The sequence below is a fragment of the Tympanuchus pallidicinctus genome, unplaced genomic scaffold, assembly GCF_026119805.1.
Source record: "Tympanuchus pallidicinctus isolate F22 unplaced genomic scaffold, pur_lepc_1.0 scaffold16, whole genome shotgun sequence".
NCBI lineage: Eukaryota > Metazoa > Chordata > Aves > Galliformes > Phasianidae > Tympanuchus > Tympanuchus pallidicinctus.
In genome coordinates, this window is record NW_026294679.1 from 28577755 (window position 1) to 28596888 (window position 19134).

A 19134-nucleotide genomic window follows, 5' to 3' on the forward strand; every position below is an offset into this window, starting at 1 on the left:
AATGTTGAGTCTTATGGTACCTTAGCTTTTGACTGGATTCATTCTAAGCCTCAACACTGAGTACGCCTTTGCTCCACACTGTCACAGATCCTAAGTATAAAGGCTTTTTTAGGATAAAGACAGGAATGAACAGGTACAGAAAATTTCCATGTAGAGATAAGGAAAACCATGCAGAAAAGAATCTGTATTTTCATGAAGAAGTGTCCCTCCACAGCTAAATCCACAGAAAGGCTGATATGGAAACAACTGACAATAAATCAGAATTGATCTCTCACTCAAATAATATAAAGACAAGAACGACTTTTGAAGCTTTTAAAAATACTTCTGAGATATAACATATTTTTGCTGCAATAATGAAAAGTCAGGCTGTCAAAATAATTGAATACTACTAGTTCCATGGTAGTTTTGCTCTGACAAATATCTTCTACTCAAAGTTCTTCTATATACTGCTGGACATGTGTTCTTGCAAATTGCCAAATTTTTGCTCTCAGTCCCTGCCCCTTTCTTGCTCTCTCTCTTTTCTACCCATTTAGGATTATACTCCCTTTCATTTCTGAGAATATGTTCTGCATTTGACATCCAAAGAGTAAAGCTTTTCTATATTAATCATCTAATTAGCAAATTAGGTATCAAATTGATCAGTATTATTGATCAGTCATTTTAGTTATCTTCCAACTTAGTCTTTTTTATTTTTTTTTACATTTCTTTGCCTTGAGGTCTCTTTTTACTGCTATATTACCCCACACATCTGGATTACACCCCATCATGGTCACTGTGCTCCACATATTGAAGTTGGACCTTCTATATGTTCATGAAACGCACATTTAAAAAAAAGTAATAATGTGTACTAACACATCCCAGTTTTCATTTGAGGCCTCAAACATTCTGCATGATAATTATGCCAATTTTGCTGTGCTTTGATTTCATTTTCAAAATGATTATGTGATTTATACAAAGTCATTTGGGAAACGTATATCAAAATGGAACTGAACAAGTTGACCCATGCCCCAAACATCAGATGTCTGCTGAGGATAACAAGGCACTGACAGGAGACTAATTTTTCCATAGTGGCAGTTAGAGAAACACAGCAGAATACTCCCATATAATCTCAAACACAATTGGATTCTAGTTTTATGTACTCATCCATAAACTCATGTATGTACTGCTTATAAAGCTGAATTTCTTCCTAGACCTCCTATGCCAATTCTGGTTTATTAGAAACAGCAACACTATTTCTAAAACAATCTTAATTTTTCATCATTCAGCTAGGACTCAGACCCATCTGCAGTAAAAAACTTCTAGAAATTAAGTACAGTGGACTGAAGAATAGCCTTTTCTGGTCATGACAATACAGGAGGGTACATAGCCAATTTGAAGTCTTCTGAGACATTTTCTGGCAACGGATGGTTTTCAATTATATTAGCAGTTTAAATGTTTGGTTTTTTTTTTTTTTCCTTCTTTGGAAATCCCAACAGATATGCAGCTTTTGGCTGCATGTCCAGAATAATCATGCCAAAGTAGACTCTGAATCTCGGGTTGAGCTATTTAAGACGATAACGTAAACACACGTTCTTTACTTTTTTTTTCTTTCATTTAAGCTGGTATAATTCAGGTGCATCAAAATAAAACACATAGATGAAAGGTGAAATGAAGAAAATACCATAAACATTAATTCTGTATGGAATTTGCCCTTTTCAAGTCTGCTCAACACAGGGACAATTGACAATATGTAGTACAAGCCTTTAAACCAGGTGACCAGTATAGGGACAGTTTATAGATTGTGTTCCAATCAAAACCTAACTGTTCAATTCAGAGTTTAAATTATTTTTTTTCCCTCTGCATAAACAAGTTCTTGGTAGCCTCTTCAGTTCATGACACTTTTTGTTAGTGACCATATGGAACCATTCTATCATCTAATCCTAGTTGGTCCTTGTTCCACTAGCTACCACCGATAGCTTATCCTTTACTTTGTACAACATCAGCTGTTTCTCAAATTATCCTCTCTAGAAGTTTCTACTTTACTTATCTCATATTCTTAAGGCAGTTATACCTTACACCTTTCTATGTTCAGATAATTTATAATTACAGTTAGCTTCCTTAGTCAAATAAGTGTCAGTTATACCAATGGTATATTAATTAAAAATAAAACATATGAATTGTAGTCTTAACTATTATGTTCAAAGTGCTGTTATGGTACTGTATCATCACTATATATGTGAAAACAACTTGCAGGACTCTTCCCTACTATAATAAAGTTAACTTCCAACACTTAAGCATGTGAGAAATTTGAAAATATTTCTTTTATGGTAAATTTCTTCTGTGGTATAGTGGTAACTCAGTCTCAGAAAATAATTTATCCTGTATAACAGAATTTATATTATTTAGAGGAAAACGAAAGAGAAAAGCTTATCTTTACCCTCCGGACATCTTTGCCAAATGTTTCACTGTAGCTAGTGCCCAGTATTTCAAATTGAACATAGGGGTTGGCGCCATCTTCTCTGAACTCCATAACACCAGTAAGCCCAGTTATATGGCCCTAAGGAGACAATTTTCAAAAATTTTACAATAGAACAAATTTGCCTTTACAAACACTCATTTTTTATAAAAGATAAAGAGAAATCCATTCTGAAAATGTTTACAGCAAACTTAAATGTAGTGATTACATGTTCTTCAACAGTTCAAATACGTTTTTGAGGAAATGGTTCCAACACTAACATATCCACTGTAAATTGTATTAGGAAGTCATCAGATCTTTATCTTCACAGAAATAGACCCTAGAAAGCAGGACTGTGGTGGAACACGAGACAACCGTCCTTTCAGTGTAACTGAAAGCAGTCAGTTGAGTGCTGGAGTTGAATTCAAAGGTATGAATTCCAAGTCCAGAAGAAAATGTAATACTTGCTGTGCTTACAGGAGAAGTGTAAAGAACAGATGAAATTTGAAGAAATTTTAAAACCTCCCTGTAAAAGTATGACTAAATTTGTTTTGCATTTCCAGCAAATGCAAATTGAGATGAAACTAAATTCCAAGTTAATTTAGTAATAAAATATCACATTTCTTAAGAATGACAGAGCATTACACAGCACTAGAGCAAAAACATTTTGTCAATATACATGGGCTACTTTGAAAGTAATGCCAGCTATTTTATTATGTGGGCCCATGATGTCAGAGGTGCCTGGACGTGGCATGGCAGAGGGGGCTGAACTTTCCCGCCAAACTTCCATTACATTTTGCTGGCATGCGACAGAGGGCAGCAGAGGAGCAGTCTGAAAGAACAGCGGATGACATGGAAATGCATATGAAGCAAAGAGGTGAAAATGAACTCTTCCATGTGGAAAAAATGACGCCCATTGACACTCATTGATACTTGCTGAATTTTAAGGAGACCAAGCAGTGGATGTGAACAGAGAGATGTAGTGGGTGGTGGTACATTCTAGCAGTGGCAACAGCGGGTCACCTCTGCTGGTGCAGATTTCTTCAAGCATGGTATGCAGGCTTCTGTTCCTCACTAGCAAAAAAATGCATAGCTAATGATGGTGACTACGTTGAGAAAGACCATTTTATAGCTGAGAATTTGCTCTATCAAATAGTGTTATTGCGCTTTGTATCTGTTGTAATTTCTATGGAAACAAGCAGGAGGCATTACTTTCAGAGCAACCACTGCTTTATATAAACAGGTTGCTTTTACAAATACATGCTAACACTGTTAAAGTATGAGTACTTTTTCAACTAGTATTTGTGATCAAATATCTTTTGTATAAGAGGTTATCATGGATCTGTAAAATCACAGTACTGTTCATATTTGATTAATTCAACATACTGCAGGACAGTTTAAACAACTAAATCACACTGCATTAGCTCTGGGCTACACCACAAAAAAGATATTTAACAATGCTCAACTAACTTATGCAGCTAGTTGAGCAGCAGTAATTGGAACCTGAAACTTAAACCTTGTTGATTGGCCCCTCGAGCTCCTTAAGATTTCTTGACAAAAGGATTACAACAAATGAACACATCTATTGGACTACTTCTAATCACATGACCTCCAGAAGAGGTAGCTATCATAGCAACAGACACAGAACACATATCACTGGAGTAATGCTGCAGTGTGTGTAATTTGTTTGCAGTAAATCATTTGCTTTATTAACAGCAGATCATTCATTGTAGTCGTAAATCACTTACTTCTAATAAAAGTTAAACAGAGGTCAAAAGCCTCTTCAAAAGCTAAGGAGAACTGAAACAACTCAATCTTGCAGACAATTGTGGTTTGTCTATTCTCACCTTCTTAATAGTCTCAAGCATGGATCGTCCTCCATTCCAAGGCTTGGTGGATTTCCTCATGCAATTCAGACTTGCCATGCTGTGCCATTTCCTGTCCTCCAGTTTTCTGTGGAAAGCATTGGCTAGCATGAGCACACTGTCATACAGGTACAGGTTGGAAACCTGCAAACAATAATAACAATGAGCCTCTTTGTTTATTTATGCTTCTTTCCAAAGAAACTGTAAAAACAAGAAAACAAATTAAAAAAAAAAAAAAAGAACAGAAGCAAACAACAAAAAAAGATGATATGTAAAAACCAAAAGCTAAGCACATTTGAGATGTTCAACAGCTAAGGAAATTCAGACAAACACCAGTGTTTGCTCCCACCTTCTTCCTTCCAGCTTAGTAATAGTCCTTTTCTAGCCAATGGATTCTGATGCATTGCCTTACCGGCACATTACCTACAGTACCACAGTAAAGGTATAAAAGATCGTAACCCAAATATAAAGTCAAGCTACAGAAAGAGTACAGCTGTCTATCAGTAAAAGTCAAGGACTGCTACCCTGTCAGTCATTTCAGCAAGAAGAAAAAGATGGAACAGAATTAAGCTCTTAGTCTTGTTCATTTGAGTAATCTTGGTAATTTCTAGCAGAGCAAAATACAATATAATGTATCTACTCAGCACACAGGGAGAAGAAATGGCCATATTATTTTGGTCTCATCATCTCTCTCCACCAAATAAAAATGAGACTGGTCATTGTTCTACTTTCTTGGGAGATATTTATGTCAGCCTTCTTGTCCTCCTTATGAGAGATAACAGCAGTAATTGATGACAAAGGCTCTAATAAGAACTGCACGCTAGTGGCATTCAGATTTTGCTTTTTCAAAGTTTTTTTCCAAACCAAGACATAGCCTCTGATACAAAATCAATGGTGACATGTGGCAAGTATCTACTTCAAGTGGTAAAATTAGTGGTAAAACTTTAACAGTGGCAGTTACCTAGAAGTAATTTGAAAAAAAATAATTAGATACTCTCTTCATTCATCTTAATTCCTCTTCAAACCTACGCACAGATTCAGGAGTCTTATTTACTCTTTATTAAACTCAAATGAGCAGTTAGCATGAGGTGCCAGATCCATTATTTAATTATTTATTACACTAAAAGAACATTCACTGAGCTGAGGGCTTTAGACATGGTGACTCATTTATCACTCGGATTTCTGTAACCCACCACAGAAGGTGGTGCCTAGAGATCAGTAAAAGGCTACATGTGGAATTTAATGCAATGACATAATTCCTACGAAATGTCACTCATCTGTAAAGCTTAAACATATAATGCTGTTGCAACACTGTCTACAACAAACTTCTAATACCTTAAGATCTTAAGGTCAAGAAATAAAATGTTCCATATTCCATAACCTGTTGTTCAACATAAATTGAAAGCCTAGTCATTTTGAAAAGTTTTCTGGTGTATGTTAATCTGATCAAAAAATGCAAAAATATATATGTAAACAAATATGTAAATTTCTAAACAAATATGTAAAAACATATGTAAACAAAAATTACTCAGTTAAAATAGGAAGATAGCAAAACACTAAATACTAAGGAAACTCCCATATTTAAGTGACTAAACACAAGCAAGGATCTTAATTCAAACCCTAATAAATACTATCTCTGAGATGTCTCCCATTTGGTGTTGTCATTTTTAGTGTAATCTTTCTTTTCTTTTCCTTCCAGAATTAACTTTATCTTCTTACCCTTTTCCTTTTAGAAGAGTTTCCAAAGCAGCTACTTTCCACACTTCCTCTTTTTAAGGAAAGTATGAACTTAAAGAGTTAATAAGATTCCCAAATTCCTAGCAACTAAGTTTTGTTTTTGTTAAGTCTCTTCTGCTCAACTGCATTTGCTTTGTTCAGCAGATATTTTCCAAACAGCTTTCAATTAAAGCAACCATGCAAATCCTTATTATTCAACAACACTTTTCCTCTTCTAGTCTCCGCAAAAAATAAAGTAAAATTTAAGAACTGCTAAGCAGTACAGTCTACATGTACAAACTGCGAAAGAAAAATGAAATTATGAAATTTCTTACATACTACAAGATACAGATCCTCTCCACTCCTCATTATGTTTGTTTTTACATCTACATTTTTAACTGAGACCTCATTGCCATGTTGTAGTGGAGCAGCCACAGAGCAGAAATGCTTTGTATTGTCTTACTTTGGCACTTTTTCAGGTCTGGAGAAATGCAACGTCATTCACAAATCCAGTTTGCTTGGTTTGGTAGTAGAAAACTCTAGGGTAACATAAGGTGACTTGGTACAATGCGTTCCTTCCCTTCTTATGACATAGTTCTCCACATATAATGCACTGAAAGCTTGAGAGTAATTATGCTGACTGTCTTAGCCTACATAAACCTTGCATACAACTCAAAGACTACATGAGGTACAAAAAAAAAAAAAAAAAAAAAAGCAAAAAAACAGTCACCTGTTTACCAGCCTAAACAAAAGTTCTAGCTTGTTCCATAATGGATTTTGTATCACAATTGTTTCATTATTTTTCTTTGGAAGAAAAAAGGATATAAATTAAGTGGCAGAAAGAAAGAGTCTGCAGAAGAGAAGTTTCACACTATTTACTTCCTTCTGTTACACATCTGGAGTCATGTAGCAAGGCAGACAATCATTTCAGGAGACAGAGCAAGTTACTTTTTTGATATGGAAAGCCTACTCCATACACCCTGCTGTACACACCGATCTACTGCCATTTTGCCACTTCAGTTTTATTCCATTGCAGATTTTGTCCAAAGCAGTGAGTATAAAGTACTGTTTAACCAACAAAATAATTATAGACTCATACATTGAGTATCCAGCTCCAACAGCAGCGAACTACCAAAATTATCTCAGTACCCTAGAAAATAAGGTCATTTTGATGCTTCACTGTTGTAGAGGAAAACCCAGCTCCTGTACATTCACAGTAATATACAATAAATGTCTTTGCTTAACTCCAAATGGGAACCAGCTTTATGCTGGAGAATGCAGTTGTGGTTCTAGTTCTAATCTGATGCCTGAATAGTTTCATATTAACACAGCTAAACAGTTGCTTCCTTGAAAACTATAGGCATCGGGTTTTTTGTTGGTGTTTTTTTTCTTTTTCCTAGCAATATCCAGTCTACTAAAATCAGAGGGAAAAGAAAAGAAAAACAAAACAAATCGTTTGTTCTAGACCAGGAACTTGTATCTCCTTTTCTCCTGAATCCTCCCTAAGGTAGAAAAATAAAAATTCTAAAACCGCTCAAATATGCTCTTCTTCTCTAAGTCACGTTCACTTTCTGCTTTAAGTCATTAGTGGGTATTTTTGGGAAGAAAAAGAGGTAATGAAAGCAAGACACAAATTTTGGCCTGATGTCACATTAAATCCAGCATGACAATAATTTCCTTTATTTTCTATGATATTCTGTTTAATACCCTAACAGTCCTACAGGCCTTCAGCACATATCAAAGAAAATAATCATAATAACCTCGCTCCCAACAAGCTACTGATAACTTGCATATCTTTTAAGGCCACCATAAGTCACTGTATTTCTAAAATAAAATAGTTCATTTGGAAGGGACCTTCAAAGACCATCAAGTCCAACTGCTTGACTGCTCCAGGGCTAATCAAAAGTTAAATTAATGAAGGCATTGTCCAGTCATCTCTTGAACATGAACAGGCTTAGGATATCAACTGCCTCTGTAGGTAGCCCGTTCTAGTGTTTGATCACCCTCAAAGTAAAGAAACATTTCCTAATGCTCAATCTGAGCCTCCCCTGCTTCAGCTTTATGTTGTTCCCACCAGCACAGCCTGGCGCCTTCCTCTCTTTTCCCTGCTCAGGGAGCTGCAGAGGGCAACAAAGTTCTCTCTCTTGGTCTCTTCCAGATTAGAAGAAAACTACTTCAGAAGAAAACTGCCTTCTACAAAATCTCTGCATATGTACTGGATGGTGTTTACAACTGCGTATGTTTGTTGTAACCTCCAGAACAGTAATACCACAAAATTAAAAAGGATTAATTGGACAAAGCCTGTAAATACTTGCTCCTGCAAGTGCACACACTTCAATTTTCAGCTAGCTATCAAACTCTGCATACAAAAATGACTTGTGACAGGGAATTTGTGAGACACCCAAGGGATCAACTATACCTTGTTTCCACCAGTGCTTTTTAAGACATGAGGGAACCGTAAATTTGAAAATTTGTCTTTAAGTAGCTATTAAGAATTGGCAGCAAAGTCAGAGAGAAGAAACAATAAGGCAACAGACTTGACTCCTTCGGGTTTTCAAGCTCTGCAGCATTACTTATTTCCCTTACTTATAGATCTAAAGGAGTGGGGGAAGGACATGTATCTGCCTGCAGAGACCCCCCCCTCCAAATAACAAAACTTCCTAGATAAGAACAAAGTGTTTAATTTTCATCCTATTTGAAGGAAGAAGCTGTAATTTTCAGTTCCTCTTTCACTTGCTGAGAGCTGTAAGAGCTGAATAAATGCTTTCTGACCTATCTGCTGTAAAAATGATGGTGACTGTTTTACCGATATATTAAAGAGTTTGCACTGTACACGAGTAACTTCAGATTTGTTCCACTACATAGTCAAAAACTTATGATTATGATAAAGAACCTTTATGATCCTCTTAGAAGCCTTAGTTTCACAATGAAGAAAAACGCTGCCATGCACTAGTTGAGCAAAGCAAATTTTCAACAAGAGAATGGAAATCTTTCCGTATTTACATTATTAAATGTGATTTTCAAGAGACTTCTATATGAATTCCATAAGAATTTCCAGAGTGAATTTACTTTTGAAGTTGAATATGAAAATAGCTTTTAGCTCCTTCAGAAGCACTAATAATAGACAAGTGCTTTTCTGGGAAGGATAGCAAGCCACAAAGACTGACCCCAACTTATCTGCCAGCTGTGCCAGAATTCCAGACAGACAAGACTACTGAGAAGATCAGCTGGGAAGAAGCCACTCAGATACAACTATTTCAAAAAGGTATTCCCAAACTCTGCATCTGTACCCTGTGGCTGCCAAAATCATCCTGTGAGTTAGGCACTTATGTCCCAAATGACAGGATGCATCTTGCCAGTGAAGTGAAGATCAATGGTTTACTTATGCTCTAACAGCGTGTTTACAAGGGTACTGTTAGGAGGGAGAGACTAACAACTTGACCCATTTAATTTTCCCAAATTAGTTTTCAGAGCCCATTGTGAGACTTCATGTGAGTGCGTATGTTTTAAATGTATGCTTCACTGCTCATATAGAATAAAATCACAGCCAGCTGCCTGGCATTCATGAGAAAATCAGAAAACAAACTTTCATTAAAGACTCAAATATCAGCTTCAAATTTCCAAAGGGCTATTTATTATCATGGAGGCAAACAAAAGCCTGAATAAAATCTTCAGAAAATCAAAATAGAAAACCATACCACAGGATGAAAATAAAGGAAATTATTGTCATGCTGGATTTAATGTGACATCAGGCCAAAATTTGTGTCTTGCTTTCATTATTTAGGTAAGCTCTCTAGAGGTAAGGAATTTAACAAGTACATTTAGTGTTTTGTCCAGTTTAATTTTAAGTGTTTTAAAAATGGGGCTTCTAAAGATGTATTTGGAAGTCTGCACTATCAGAATCTTTTTCTTTAAACTGATGAACAATTTTTATCTCCTTTATTATTTCCTTCATACTGGTTTACACATCTCACAACACTCATTTCCCTACCTACAGCTTCTCTTCTCAGCATGCTTTCTGTCCTTCAGCTAGTTTTTGCAAGCATTTATCATAATTATGTGTATTTTCCTACTCAATATGTTTTCTAACAACGTTGACAATTATACAGGGCCTAGATTACACTGCACAGCTCAAAACCTGTATAGTGAGCAATGCCAGTGCCTTCAGCTGACATCTCAAGAATTTGGGACAGCCAACGCTCACAGTCTGAGGAAACTTTAGCAGAAGATGTTTGATAAAAAAAAACTGAGCACACAGTCACACCGGAGGACAAACGGTAACAGTAAATTGCAAAAGAGAGTATAAGATCATAATTCTACTTTCTATCACACATAAGCAAGTATGGCTGCATATTATGTTTTAGAGGCAATAAAAATGAAAAACTGAGGTTCTAACACTTGCTTCCTGCCATTGTCATCCACTCTCTGGTAAAACACTGAACAACAACTCAATGAAGATTTAATTATGCAAATAGAGAACTCCAGAGGCCAAAAGAGCTAGTCTAAGCAAAGGAAAAAAATGACTTCACATTGTATTTGGGTTTCAAAATCCAGACTCTCACAAAACTGCACTTGGTCAGAGGGCACCTTTTTTTTCTTTTTTTCTTTTTTTTTTTTTTTCCCTTCTTCAAATGCACCTTTTTAGATGTGCTACAGAGCTTGAGAGGGAGATTATGCCTACAGTGGGCAGTGAAGACTGTTCAAGAGTACTTTTCATTCATTCTGTTCTCTGAAAAATATTTCAACTATGACTGATTATCTGGCCAAAAGTCCAAACTAAGGTGCTAAAGAGACGCCATATTAAAGGTTTCGCAACGACAGGAAAATAAAAATGTGGCTCATCAATTCTTGATGACAGAAAGTATATGTTTTAATAGGGCTCAATTTTCACTGCTTTCAGTGGCACTTAACAGATGTGTCAAACGAGAGTCAAGCTGTTTAGCTGGATAAAACTGCAGGATAGGAGAATTAACTTAATATAGGCAAACGCTTTTACAAAATATATCTCCAGGTACAGTAGTTAAAATGCAGTAATTCTAGAAAAGACAACAGTTCTTAAAAATGCAGCTCTGAAGGAGCAACTGCTAAGAGATGCCTCCAAAGATATCTCACGGTCAAGTCTTTGAAGAATGACATGGAAAGAAGAGTATAGATGTTTCAAGGAATATCCTCCTACACTTCTCTGCATCTTCAAATATGTCAAACCACACCAGGAATAGTTCTTCAGTAGAGAGGCAAGATATTTAATCCTTTTAGGAATAGCCTCGTTATTTTTGTGACACAGTTTGCTGGAGTTTTCTTCTTTTTGATTTTCAAATCCTACTATATATATTTGGTCCAATTTGGTTAAATATTTGGTTAAACAATTTCAAATACCCTGTGCCCATTAATATATTTTACTATAGACAGATTCTCACATAAATTGAACTTATGAACAGTAAACAGCAAATAAGGGATGAAGGTAACCAGAATGGAAACCAGATTTCTGAAATGTTTCTTCAAAAACATAACAAGAAAAAAATTCTGATTTTTTAACCTAACGCACCATGAATAATCTTGAAGAAGAAAGAGTGATCTTCAAAAATCTAGCTTTGAAATAATCTAAAAACTTCATTAGTGGTAATCCTAGTAAACATCATTGCAGTGCCATAGAGAGATATGGAAAGGGCATATCTGAGATGAACAGGATTTGTTATAAATCCTAAAGTGCTTCAGTATACTTTCTCCTGTAGATGCAATAATGAGAGTTCTGATGGTCGAAATTACAGGATACTCATTGCCTCTGAAAAACAGCAAGCACTGAAGAGTCCTTACCATTTATAAAAAGTAGAAGAGGGACGGGAAATCACATATGAAGAATCAATCAAAGATTAACATAGACCTCTGAATTCAAATAGAATGACCAAGATGAAAACCTTACGAAGACTTCTGAAGAAGAAACCCAATTGATAATACGTGCAAGAAATAAGGGCATGAGCAAAACTGTGACAGGTGGGTTGATGGAGCAAGATTGTATTTCCACAAAGCCTTCAGAATAGGTGAGGTATTGGATAAGCTTGCAGAACAGCCTGATCTTTAAAAGCTTTATCAAAATGCCAACATGATCACCCACTGAAAAACAACTTTCCAGGATATGGTACAAAAGACACCGTGAACAAAATTGTTCCAAAAAGACTTTTGTTAATTTAACCAGAACTAAGTTAATAGTCTTGGATGTAAATGTTTCTTTCTTTACTAGGTTGTTAAAAATGCTAAATTCTCTCCTAAACATCTTACAGCTAGAGGCTGGCAGAATTTAGCTTATTCGCCTTCAAAGTCGTTAAATAAATAATTAACTAACAATAGCTGGTAAGTAACCTTGACAACAAAGAATTATTAATTTGAAATTGCCCAAGGGAAAACGAGCCAGGGATTTTCAAACTGTGGTTAATCAAACTACTTCAAAGCAACACAACGACTCAGCGCTGGCAGGTAGTCACTGCCTCTGGTGGATTCACGCAGTCTGACACAGAGCTAGGAGCTACCGCTGCCTTTGGCAACACGGGTAATTTAGTGATGTACTTCTGTACAGCAAAAGGTCAAAACTATTTTTTAAGCAAGAAAAGGGAAATAGATTGAAAGTACCTGAATTACAGAACCATTAATAATATGTCAATCATACTGAGAAATGAATATAAGCTCTATTCCCAACAAGATGTTATATAACATGTTTAGACAATGTCTAAACAAAATAAAGATACAGAATGCTTCAGACATAATTGCACATGCTTAGAGCATCCTATATTCAATTAGTAGAAACCTAAAGATAACATAAGACATAGGGCAGTTTATCTGAGAAACTGGTAATAGTATACAGTGCTCTTCAGTGCCCATGATATTACATTTCAGCACGACTGGACAAGGAAATTATAGAATCAAGTTCCACAAAGCTAACTATACACCTCTGCACCTCTTTCTTGTTTCTAAGAACTAATGGGCAAAGAATAACATTACTTTTCCATTCTCTTAATGACTGTTTCTAAGGTAGCACAGTATTTCTGAAAGACAAGAAATAAGAATGCTGAAGATGTGTTACTTCTCTAAACCCACATTTGTGAAATAGTAGAAAGAGTATTTAGATTCCTAAAGGGTCTTTTGTCAGTGAACTTCTGTAATAGACTGTGAGGCTATTCAAGCCAGCAAACCAATTACTGGTTTAGCAAATAACTTCCTCAGAGAAGTCTGCCAGAGCTCTTTGGATGACTCTCTGAATTACATCATGCATAAGCTAGCTCAGTCAGAAATACTCAAAATCCTGTTGTAAGGTAAAACTGTCCCCCAATAAGTGATTTTTGGTGCAGGCTACATCACTTTTTTCAGCATAATGGAAATAGTTCTGATCCTCTGAAATGACTGACCTTTGCTCTCCTTACAGCATTTCTTTTTGATTGCTATCAAACATTGAGTGTCTTTTCTTTCTATGAAAAGACAGGCATAGACTTTCCCCAGTGCAGAAAGAGCAGACCAGTGCTCAGAGATACAATTTATGCAGCTGGAATTTCCCAAACTTTGGGATCAAACCCATTGTGACAGAATCTGAGTCAGGCAGAGGCTCTTTTTGAGGAGAAAATGCCCACACACCTTCTCTTGAAGGATTTCAGTCTCTGCAACTACAACTCATTAGAAGAGCACAAATAAGTAAAACAAACATCTCCATTTCCTGTTCCATTGAAAATCTTCCCCCTTTACAATTCTCATCCTAGGACTTTTTCTACTTTCCTGGCTTCCCATAAGCCTCACGTTTTCCCTGCTGAAGCTCTAATCCAAAATGTTACCCACTAGCAAGGACACCCTTCCTGACCGGGTTGCAGCAGCCCAGACTGCAGGCAGCCCCTTCCCCACAGCCTTACCAAGCCCTAAATTGACTCACTCACACAATACCTATGCTTGTTGACTCATAGACTAGACCTCTGCATATTTATACTATCCCAGGTTAAAATTACATTTGCAATATTTGCTTGGAGTGTGTCACCAAGCTTATATGCTCAATCTACCAAAAGTTCTCCTTTTTGTCCAGCAGCTTGTACTATACTATAGAGGAGATTCTTAAATTGTCTAAAGTAAACTAGAAACACGTAGAGCGCCACTGAAAGCCCCAGATCTGTGTTTCAAAATTATTGCACTATGACTGGAAATACCAATTGAAACTGTTTAAGCTTAAATTACTGCAAGAAAAATTCTGATATCTGGGATAAATCTGGAGATTTTGCCTATGCCAGAGTAAAATCATTGTAGTATCCTTCAGGGGTCTGTATTGAGACCGATGCTCCTTAATAATCAACAGTGGGATTAAGTGCACCCTCAGCAAGTTTGGGGGTAACACCAATCTGCGTGGTGCTGTTGATATGCCTGAGGTTTCCATCCAGAATGACCTCGATGGGCTTGAGCAAGGGCTCAGGAGAATCTCGTGAGGTTGAATAAATCCAAGTGTAAGGTCTTGCACCTGGGTCACAGTAACCTCCATTATCAATACAAGTGGGAGGAAAAGCTGTATTGAGCACAGCCCAGTCAGAAAGGACCTGGGAGTACTGGTGGATGACAAGCTGAACATGAGCCAGCAATGTGCCCTCGCAGCCTAAAAAGCCAGTCATATCCTGGGCTGCACCGGAAGAAGCATTGTCAGCAGGTTGGGAGAGGTGATCCTGCCCCTCTGTGCTGGTGAGACCTCACTTGAAGTATTGAGTTCAGACATGGAGTCCTCAGTACAGGAGCAATGTGAGTATATCCAAAGGAGGGCCACAAAAATGATCCAAGGGATGGAACACCTCTCTATGAGGAGAGGCTAAGAGCTGGGGCTGTTCAGCCTGGAGAAGAGAGAGTCTCCAGAGAGACCTTCAATATCTAAGAGGGGGCTAGAAGAAAGAAGGTGGCAGACCCTTTAGCAGGGTCTGCTGTGACAGGACAAGGAAAAACAGTTTCAAACTAAAAGAGGGAAGACATAGACATAAGAATTTTTTTAATTTCTTTTATTTTTTTTATTTTTTATTTTTTTATAATAAGGATAGCGAAGCACTGGAACAAAGTTCCCCAGAGAGGTAGAGGTGCCATCACTGGAGACTCTCGAGGTCAGGCTGGACAGGGCTTTGAGAAATCTGATCTGGCTGTAGATGTCCCTGTTTATTGCAGGGGAGTTGGACTGGATGACCTTTAATGGTCCCTTTCAACTCAATCAATTATGCTCTAGGAAATCTGTTACCAAAATCTGGAACTCAAACCAGTGGTGCATATTTCATATGCTCTAACAATTACCAGCTGCTGGAGACTTCTGAGACTATTGAAATGGGACAGATTGAATACACCAACTGCACTCAGTCCATTTAACTAAATATGATGCGCTCCACAGCCCAATACATATCAAAGTTCCGTTATGCTCAAGATTAATTCTTTTGTATCAGATATCTGAGGAATAAATATAATAAAAAAAATAGTAATGCCAGAAAACTATGATGACACACGTTGTTTTTTTTTTTTTCTTCACATAGAAGAAGATTCATAAAAGGAAGGCATACCCAAAATCATCTTTGGGTTAGTACAACTGATTTCTAGCGCTTTATGGACATAACATTATATCTAAAACACTTTGTTCTGCAAAAAAGAAATAAAAAATTAAATCAGGAATAACTGAGCAAAAACTACATGCACAGATTTATCTGTATTCATTTTATTTTTCCTCTGAGGTAATTCAGTAACAGAAAACTATCTCACATTGAATTCCTGAAATGGACTTTTCTGCTGAACGTAGCTACTGACCTGCAGCATCTGAAGATAGCCTTCCTGTGGATCACAGAGCAGTGATGATATTCGGTGATTGTTCCTCATGCACCTCTGATTATTGTCCTTTGAGAGAGGGAAAATCTGCCGGATAACTGTCATCCTCCCAAGGGCACTATGCACCAACTCTAATATTTCATTATCAGTGATTTCCTGTGAATGGAAACATAGTATTTTAGAAACAAAGACTTGTGCAGACGTTTTAATATATATCTAACATTGTTCAAAAAATGTTTTTAAGCAAACAAAGGAAGAATCAAAAGTTACAGATGCACAAGTTTTGTCTAGAACAAAAAGTTTTTTTTATGTTTAATAACAGCATTTTTAAACGTGCTATCTGAAATAAAGAAAACAGCTTAACATAGCACCATCTATTCTGGAAATATTATCATACTGTGGAAGTAGTTCCTCATAGGAAAAAGCACAAAAATAGAATCAATAGATCTCAAGGTAAGGAACAAGAAATGTATACAGACAGAATAGAACCTCACTACAGCCTCAAAACAAAACAACAAATACAAAATGTAGCCACCTTTAAGAAATACAGCCCCCACCTCTGAGAACAATGTTGTGAGAACATCTTTCCCGGAAGAACATTAAATTATTTCTTCAGACTAATCCTTATAATAATGACTCAATCAAGTCTTTTGAAGTAATCGATATTACAAAATCAGAAAGCTGGGAAGCTTCATGGAAGGGATGGACACAGTTAAGAATATAAAGTACTGCACAGAGAAATATTTGGGATAAGATAGAAAGAAAATTCGTGACAAGGGACAGAGTGTTCATCTACTGCTCTTATGTTGCAACTGATGCCAACTCAAATATATGCTCTACTCAGTATTCCATACCTAAACAAACAAAAACCTCTTTTCTTACCCTTAAAACAAATAATTTGAAAATTATGGGTTTAGCTGATCCTGAAATCATAACAGTTGCGCAGCCTGCAATGGCTATCAGCTGCCATGGAGATTCCTTCCACACGAGGAACAACAGGCTGCAGCACCACTGTCTGTATTCCTCCCTTCAGACATCCTTCACAGAGAAGGCTTTACAGCCGAGCTCCCTACCACTGCCACCAGCAGCCTCACACGTCCCGTCAGTCAATCTCCAACATCAGCTGGCTGTGCAACCTGCACAGCTGGGCCAGCTCATGGCCAAGCTCACACAGGGCTGCTCTCAGTACCTCAGAGTAGAGAGCAGCCAGCAATTCGTATCAATGGACTTGCCCTGTTTTGACACCAAGGCTTACATCTTGCAATGTGCCATCAGGGGAAGTGAAGCTGATGCTGTATTTTCAGCGTTTGAGAAAAATTATTTTGCTTTCTTGACATTTTTTTCTGTCAAGCTGAGAGTGAAGTGACCATGGGGTTATCATAATTACTTGTAACGGCTGACTAGTATTGTAGCTTTGGCTCAGTTCTTCTTTGCTGATTTTCCATCATTTTTAAGGAATGCGAATTTTTAACTTCGTAGAAGGTAAAATTCATTGTGTTAACAACAGTGTGAAGTAAATACAGAAAACATACACCAACAGAAGTAAAAAGACTCTGAGACTTCATAACTCTGTAGAAGATCACCACAGAATTGCCTTGAGCTCTACATAGTCCCTCCAGAAACCAGCCCTGGATTTCTTTTCTCTGGTGTTGAGGGTGTTAATGCCACATACTGTGTCTAAGCTTCTCCCACTGTGGTCTGAGGGAGAACCAGCTTTATGCAATACCTTTAACTCATCACCCCCTAGAGGTGGTAGGGAAACACAGACTGAATGACTGGAAACAGAGGATACTTTTTGAAAAAAAGTAATCATCCATAATTCAACTCATGCCACCTGTATTTTGCATTCTACCCATGTCATGAATGTTTCTTATTTTTTAAGACATACCATAACCTGCATCAAAATGCTTGACTCAGAGCAGGATGGTTCTCCTAGGTACATTAATTCACATCGTTCACACTCAGCTATGCACATCAAGTGAATCCTGAACAAAAGAGCCTAGTCACTCTAAGAGACTCAGAACATAACTGGGCTAAATCAAATCTCAAAGTGCTACCTTTTCCTGTGTAGACAGCTGGCAGCAGCTAGAGGCTTCAATACCTTAGTTCTATATGTAATGCTAGGGCAACAACATTACATCTGATTACCATTAATACCAGCAAATGATCTGCTCGTTTTAGAAACAGGATTCCATTTTTGAAATTTAAAAGGACAGTAAAAAAAGTTGTTGCAGAAAAAAAGGGTCTGTGCGTGACTACGTTTCAGAGCTAATGCTCTAGAAACTAAGGCTAACTACAAACCGTTCCAAGCTGTACAACACGATCCCTGGTAGACCGCAAGCAGTGTGGTACAGGGCATCTTGGGGTACAGGGCATCTTGGGCAGCTCCTAGAGCAGAATAGTGGTGTGTGCCTGTGTGAATCGAGGACAGCAACAGGACATGCCATCCTGCTCAGCAGCAGATGCATTTCCCTGGACCAGTGTCATGGCCACAGGTCTCCCCCTCATGTGGTGTTGGCATATCCTGGGGGTTCATTTCTAGAAACACTCTGATTCTGGCTCAGCAGCATGTGAAGCTTTAAAGGTCACCTGTGCTCTGACTACATTTATATCTACCAGGATAACAGCAAGTAATCTGTATATTGTCCTAGGTCTTGGAGTCACGGAGGAAAGGAACATTTCACACTGATCTTATAATTAAATTCTACTTATCTAGTTAATTTTTAAAAAATAACCTGTTTTTTTTCCCCCCCTGTATATGACATCACAGGATCATAGAATATCCCAAGTTGGAGTGTGCCAGAGCACACTGCTCAATTATGTTCAACTTCCATCAATCAGAACCCCCAGATCCCTTTCCATGGGGCTGCTCTCCTGCTTCTCATTCCCCAATCTGTACAGATATTTACACAGGTGTGTCCAATCCTAGATGCAAAATCTGAAACTTGCTCCTTTTAAAAAATCACACTAATCCCCCAGTTGACAAATTTGTTGTGCAAGGCCTCTCTGCCCTTGAGGAACTAGCAGTTCCTCTCAATTCAGTGTCATCTACAGATTTACTTAGTATACCTTTGAGTACTTCATGCAAGCTGTTGACGAAAATATTAAAGAGATTTGGCCCTCTAAAATGAAGCCCTGCAGAATGCCATCACAGTCTGGAAACCAGCTTGATGTAACCCCATTCACAATAACCCTTTGAGCTCAACCCTTCAGCCAACTGTTCACTCCCTGCATTATGATTTTGCTTTGCTACACACTGGATGTTTTGTCTACGTTGATATTGTGAGGAAACACTGTTGAAAGCTTTGCTGA

At 37.4% G+C, this 19134-nt stretch overlaps 1 protein-coding gene across 3 annotated transcripts in view; it reads right to left on the reverse strand.

Moving 5' to 3' along the window:
- Positions 1–19134, reverse strand: part of GRID1 (glutamate ionotropic receptor delta type subunit 1) — a 511185-nt gene that overhangs the window by 91609 nt on the left and 400442 nt on the right. For all 3 annotated transcript variants that reach the window (XM_052677974.1, XM_052677976.1, XM_052677975.1), the window contains exons 6-8: positions 15805–15978; positions 4282–4443; positions 2417–2536 (exon numbers count right to left, since the gene is read on the reverse strand). In XM_052677974.1, the coding sequence (XP_052533934.1) occupies positions 2417–2536; positions 4282–4443; positions 15805–15978 (456 nt within the window). The remainder of the gene's footprint in view (positions 1–2416; positions 2537–4281; positions 4444–15804; positions 15979–19134) is intronic.